The sequence below is a fragment of the Macadamia integrifolia genome, chromosome 6 (assembly GCF_013358625.1).
Source record: "Macadamia integrifolia cultivar HAES 741 chromosome 6, SCU_Mint_v3, whole genome shotgun sequence".
NCBI classification, from domain to species: Eukaryota; Viridiplantae; Streptophyta; class Magnoliopsida; order Proteales; family Proteaceae; genus Macadamia; species Macadamia integrifolia.
In genome coordinates, this window is record NC_056562.1 from 23692516 (window position 1) to 23699540 (window position 7025).

The following is a 7025-nucleotide window of genomic DNA, read 5'->3' on the forward strand; positions in this document are numbered from 1 at the left end:
AGGATTGGATGGGATCCGAGACTCTAGAGAGAAAGAGATAGGATTTAATGAAGTTGATGCGGAGGCTGGAGAGGGATTCGAAGAGGCGGAGAGAGGACATGATGGAAGAGATAGAAAAGGAGTCCGCCTTGGAGAAGATCATGAGGTCATCGGCGAAGGCTAGGTGGGTGACAAGGAGGGGTTTGCAGTTGGGGATGGGGATTCTTAGTTCATTGGTCAAATTAAGTTTTGTTGGTTCAAAATAATATTCTACAATGTAGTAACTACAAAGGGATTGAATGCTACAGAAATAGATTTGAAGGAATTATCTACTGCATTAATGAGTTTTCTGAGAGAGGATGATTTTTAAGTGTAGTATTAGATCAACTTAGCACCCTTCCGGTCAAACAACTGCTAATACACTTTGTGTAGTCTTCTTTCACCGAAATATCAGACATATTTCCAAGAGCAGCATTCCTTTTTTCTTTTGTCTTTGTTTGTTTGTTTGTTTATTTATTTATTTATTTATTTTTGTTAATTAATATTAAAGACCAATTTGGATATGAAGACGGCCAACTCTTAATACAAAGAATTAACTTTCCTCAGTACGAGCAATCGAATTCTTTAATGAGTTTTAATAATCTGAAACCAGGAATTTTATTATTAGATGTGCTTTCTTTTCATAACTTTATTTTAACTTGTATTTGTAGTCCTAGAATGGTAGTTGTTAACGAAATAAATGGATGGATTGCATAAGATTAGTGCATTTACAATTTTATGTCCAAAATAGGGGCATAATCATTATTAGACCGAATCATGAAGCCTCCCAATTTAATTTGTTTGTCATCATTCAATGTAGGATTTAGCTGCATTCCTTGCTTAAAAGTTATTATTATTATTATTTTAACCCGAATATTATCTATTATTGAAGAAAAAAATGATGGAATGGAATACAAAGGTGGTGGACATAAACCGCCTTACCCCAAACCAACTTGAAAGTTGAAATCACTCTCACACACAGGGAGCAAAACAAAACAAAGCCCCAACCCAAAGCATACTATATTCTGAAAATGGGCAGACCCGACTTGTACTCTTTGAGAATACGCTTGAAATCACTAGACAATTGATGATCAGTGTGGAAAATCGAATTTGAAGATGATGAACATGCCAAACTTGCCAAGCAATCTGCGGCTCGGCTACTCTCTCGGTTGGAGAAATATATACGAGCATGAAGAGAGTCACAAAGTGACAAATCCTCTTGAAACCAGTACCAGCCAGCCCAGAGATCACGTAACCTGTTGGACACAAAGCTTAATATGAGGGTCGAGTCTGAGTTAATAAAAATATGTGAAACGCATAGCTTCAGGCCATCCCGTAATGCTCTCAACTCTGCGCCAGAGTTCGTAGAGATGCCATAGTTGCTTAAAAATTATTGACTGCTGTTGAGCTCGTTGGGCCTGAGGTGTCAAAATCTTGGTTCAATTTTTCATTTGTCTGGTTGAATTTTGCTTCATTACTACTCCTCTGTTATTGGTAGTTTTTAATGAAACTTTCCTACTTCAGGATTCAAAATCTGGGTCCAGCACTCTTGTTATAGTTGAAAAGGGTTGCAGACAACGAGTTAATGATCTCCAATCTTTGGATAGGTATATTAACATCAGTAATCATTTTAGGAAGCACAAATAATAACATTTTATGGATATGGTTTTTTCTTTGTAGTTTCATTTATTTTTATTTTTTTTTCTTGCATGTGATTGAATCAGGAACAAGGATGTTAATATTTCGGAAGATTGTACGCTTCAATACAACGGAGAAGATGATAATAGATCATCAACAAGGTTTTCAGAAGCAGAGGAGGATGGAGAAGAAGCAGAGCCAGTTATAAGTGCCGAGTGTTTTTCTTCTGGAAAACCTTTGACATTGAAGCTTGAGGATGTTGATGCACCTAAGAGTTAGTTCTCCTTGTTTTATACTTGAATCATGACTCTTGTCAATTGGTTAGGCATCAAACTTGGATACTTACAAATGATCATTGTCTCTCCATTCTTTCCAGCTATCCAGTTCTGAATGGAATGAAAAATGAGAACCTCTCTCTCTCTCCCTCTTCCATTCGACCCGAACAAAAATGAGATCATAATTGAATTGGGTTGAATAAATGATTTGACCGTTGGTATAATTCTTAAGATTAGTGCGTGACTCATTTTTTTTTTTGGATAATTAAATAATTAGTAACCAAAGGAAAGAGAATATATAGGGTGTGAAGGGGGGGAGAGGAGGCTTAAGCCAACAAGGAAAAGCCAACCTCAGGGGGAACAATTACAAAACAACTAATTAGCAGCCTAGCAAACAGCTAGCTGCCAAGCCAAGAGATTAAAAAGGGATACAACAAAAAAGAGGGTAGGGTGGGGGGGAGAAGGGGAAGCATTAAGTAAGGGGAAGGGTGTCGATTTGAAGGTTCCAGGAGGCAATGATATGTTTGTTCCTAAAAGAGTTGGGGACAAGTCGAGGCTGGAAGGAATGAATTTTGGAAGTAACATCAAAGAAGATGATAGTCCAATTCTTATCCAGAGAGCGGGAATTGAATGACCATCTACGAATGTTACTCTCCATCCAAAGATGGTTCATGGTTGTAGAAAAGACAAGCTTGCCAATGGTATCACAAATAGTGGTGCCCATAAAGTTCATGTCAATCCAGATCGATTACCTATCAAGAGGGAGAATGGGTCTGCTTGAGGGCCAACACCTAGAGAGGACCTTTTTCTAGACAAAGGAAGAGAGGGGGCAAGAGAAGAAAAAGGTGAGAAGAGTCCTATAGTCCATGAGGACAGAGACAGTAAGAGAGGTTGACAGGAATGTGATGGTAGATGAGGAAAGATTGGGTTGGAAGACAGTTGGAGAGACACCTCCAGACAGTGAAACTATGGTGAGGAATGTGGCCTTTGAACCGAACTAGATTTTGCTATGGGATAATAGGGCCAGAGGATCTGACAAAGGACCAAGTAGAAGCAGAGGAAAAGATCCCATAGGAAGTGGGGAGCCAGGTGCATTTGTCTTCCCTTCCCCGGTGCCCAGGAGTGATGTAGATAAGTCACTTGGGCTTATTTTATTGCAAATAAGCCTTGGGTTGTGTTATATATATGTTGGGCCTTTGATCCCATGGGTTTTCTTTGAAATGTGCCACTTTAATGAGCCCAAAATATGGGTAGCAGGTAGAAAAACGGGATTTAATTCATTAGTTTAGTTAGTTTCTATTTAATTCAATAAGGGCCCATTGGGCCATTGGTCGGTTGTAAAGTCCTATATGGACTATTAGTTAGTTAGTCCTACTCCATGTTGGAGTCATAAAGTCAAGTCCTAGTCCTATTTTGAATTCCTAGTTGTAGTAGGAGTGTCTAGTCCTATTGGGAAACTAGCTCCTAGTATTAGTATGATTGTAAACTTCCCCTCTATAAATAGAGAGGCATATGTTCTATTATTGGACAGATTTGAATAAAAGAAAGTTTGCATTTATGAAAGAAAGTTTGCAACTAAATGCTTAGAGCAGCTGAGATAGCTGTGGGTGAGAAGCCCAGGCTGAGATAGCCACTTCCTTTATTCTCTTTCACCCTTCTCAACCCCCCATATGTTTTATTTTTTTTTTTTTTTTTTAATTTGTTGTAACATTCAAGAGGTATAGTTCAAATTTTGATAAAAGTCTCCAAAAATCAGAACCAATCAGCAATCCTAGTGGGAATAGGAGAGAGATTGATCTCCTCTCTTTCTCTCTTCTGTACTCTGTTCAGCCAGGTCTTCAATCAGGGTATTCTAGGCTTCATAAGGGTCCCACGATCCTTACCTAGTGACTGTTGGAAGCATTCAGCTACTGTTCTTGAAGGTTCTTCTCAGTTTTCTCTCCTAGGTCAGAAAATCAAGAAAGCTTGTAACTTCACAACCAGCCGTCAGAATCCTCTCAACTTTGAGGGTTTTTGTGCCCTCCCTAGGGACTATCTACGCCCAAGAGTGCAACTCAATCGGACTCCTACAGCCCTGGCCGCACCTCTCTCTCTCCAGCTCTATAACAGGTCTTTCCCTCTCCTATTGGGTTAGGTTTGGGCTGGTTTTGCTCCTATATGGGTATTGTATCATTGAGGGTTTATTTGATGGTATTATTTCTTTGTTTCTCACTCCTATTTGTATTGTTTGGGGTTATAAACTGTGAAGTTAGTTACTTGTAATCTACTCCTGCATTAAGTGGTATATAACCCCAAACAATACAAATAGGAGCGAGAAACAAAGAAATAATACCATCAAATAAACCCTCAAGGATACAATACCCATATAGGAGCAAAACCAGCCAAAAACCTAACCCAATAGGAGAGGGAAAGACCTGTTATAGAGCTGGAGAGAGAGAGGTGCGGCCAGGGCTGTAGAAGTCCGATTGAGTTGCACTCTTGGGCGTAGATAGTCCCTAGGGAGGGTACAAAAACCCTCAAAGTTGAGAGGATTCTGACGGCTGGTTGTGAAGTTACAATCTTTCTTGATTTTTTGACATAGGAGAGAAAACTGAGAAGAACCTTCAAGAACAGTAGCTGAATGCTTCCAACAGTCACTAGGTAAGGATCGTGGGACCCTTATGAAGCCTAGAATACCCTGATTGAAGACCTGGCTTAACAGAGTATAGAAGAGAGAAAGAGAGGAGATCGATCTCTCTCCTATTCCCACTAGGATTGCTGATCGGTTATGATTTTTGGAGACTTTTATCAAAATTTGAACTATACCTCTTGAATGTTACAACAAATAAAAAAAAAAAAAGAATAAAACAGATGGGGGGTTGAGAAGGGTGAAAGAGAATAAAGGAAGTGGCTATCTCAGCCTGGGCTTCTCACCCACAACGATCTCAGTTGCTTTAAGCATTTAGTTGCAAACTTTCTTTCATAAATGCAAACTTTCTTTTATTCAAATCTACCCAATAATAGAACATATGCCTCTCTATTTATAGAGGGGAAGTTTACAATCATACTAATACTAGGAGCTAGTTTCCCAATAGGACTAGACACTCCTACTACAACTAGGAGCTAGTTTCCCAATAGGACTAGACATTCCTACTACAACTAGGAATTCAAAATAGGACTAGGACTTGACTTTATGACTCCAACATCGAGTGGGACTAACTAACTAATAGTCCATATGGGACTTTACAACCGACCAATGGCCTAATGGGCCTTTCTTGAATTAAATAGCAACTAACTAAACTAATGAATTAAATCCCGTTTTTTTACCTTCTACCCATTAAAGTGGCCCATTTCAAAGAAAACCCATGGGATCAAAGGCCCAACATATATATAACACAACCCAAGGCTTATTTGCAATAAAATAAGCCCAAGTGACTTATCTACATCAACTCGCCCTCTCTTAGAAAAAATTCGACCTCGAATTTTGTAGAGTGAGGGTGATTATATCATGGTGCACGTCCCTCTTCAAGCCGTAGAAAAATTCTGGTAGCTCTTTGATAATAAAGATGTAGTCTAGAATGTGAGGAGCTCGGTCTTCAAGATACTTTAATGGGATGACGAATTCTACATGCTCAACCTCAAGGTCTTTAGATGTATCCATGAGGTCGTCTTCTAGCACGTCCTCCACTTGCTCTTCTTCGATCATAGGCTCTTCAAGTCCCTTGTCAGTGTTCGTGTCCTCATTCGTGTATGTAATGAGGTTTAAACTATACATACCACGATCATCCATCTCACCTTCAACTTCATCACCTTCCTCCTTGTCTTCAGTGGTGGTATCGGCCATACAATCATCAAGTTGTGGTTCACATACTAACATCTTTGGATTGGCTTCAAGTGCAGCAATGATGGAGTTGGTGTTCAGTCGGTTGGGGCAAAATTTGGCAACGTGACTAAAACCTCTACAATGGAAACACTTGATTTCGCCTTCTTTATAAATCATAGGTGTTTTCCCCTTGTCTAACGTGGCTGGTGGGACGTTGTTTGGAGCAATGGTTGCCTTTCCCCTAGCCATGTTTTCCTCAGAATCATGAGTTGGTGGGTAAGAACGTCGAGGAGTTGACGTGAGCAAGTCCTCTGCCTCTAAGGATTTGTCAATACAAGTATTCATGGAGGGTATTTCGATCACACTAAGCTTTTCACGAATGTCATGCCTTAATCCCAATTTGAAACGGGATATGAGTAGTTCTTCATCTTCCTTATAGGCACCTGTTCGTGAAAGCAATTCATTGAATCGGTTAGCATATTCTTCTACAGTCATAGTACCTTGCTTGATGGTATTCAGCATGTCGTAGAGCCGACGTTGGTAGGTTGGTGGTAAGAACCTTTCGTTGAGGATGAACTTCAAGTCTTCCCAACTGCGGGGCATCTGGCTCCTGCGCATGAGCTTGTCTTCTTCATTCTTCCTTAGTCCTCTAAAATCAAGAAAGCTTGTAACTTCACAACCAGCCATCAGAATCCTCTCAACTTTGAGGGTTTTTGTACCCTCCCTAGGGACTATCTACGCCCAAGAGTGCAACTTAATCGGACTCCTACAGCCCTGGCTGCACCTCTCTCTCTCTCCAGCTCTATAACAGGTCTTTTCCTCTCCTATTGGGTTAGGTTTTGGGCTGGTTTTGCTCCTATATGGGTATTGTATCCTTGAGGGTTTATTTGATGGTATTATTTCTTTGTTTCTCGCTCCTATTTGTATTGTTTGGGGTTATAAACTGCGGAATTAGTTACTTGTAATCTACTCCTGCATTAAGTGGTATCAGAGCTACGGTTGAAGAAAGCTCCAAACAATCTATCAGGGCCTAACCGAAGATGGTTCCATCAATTCGTTACTTCGCTGGACAAAGGGATACATTCTATATCCTTGATTGGTTAGATTCTCTGGAAGAATATTTTGACTACTATAACTTGACAGAGACACAAAAGCTTCAAGTTGTTTGTTTCTGGTTGATTGGTCATGCTAGAGATTGGTGGAGAGTCCATGAAAAGCGACTCCGAGTTCGAGGACATGAGCCTAGGACTTGGGAAGAGATGAAGTACCAGTTAGTGACACAATACCTCCCT

At 40.0% G+C, this 7025-nt stretch overlaps 1 protein-coding gene across 4 annotated transcripts in view; it reads left to right on the forward strand.

Annotated features, from left to right (window-relative positions):
* Nucleotides 1-7025, forward strand: part of LOC122080644 (protein VASCULAR ASSOCIATED DEATH 1, chloroplastic-like) — an 81628-nt gene that overhangs the window by 30430 nt on the left and 44173 nt on the right. For all 4 annotated transcript variants that reach the window (XR_006140856.1, XM_042647446.1, XM_042647445.1 and 1 more), the window contains exons 7-8: nucleotides 1543-1625; nucleotides 1743-1930. Coding sequence is in view for 3 of the 4 variants with exons in the window: in XM_042647446.1 (XP_042503380.1) it covers nucleotides 1543-1625; nucleotides 1743-1930 (271 nt within the window). In the remaining variant the exon portion in view is untranslated. The remainder of the gene's footprint in view (nucleotides 1-1542; nucleotides 1626-1742; nucleotides 1931-7025) is intronic.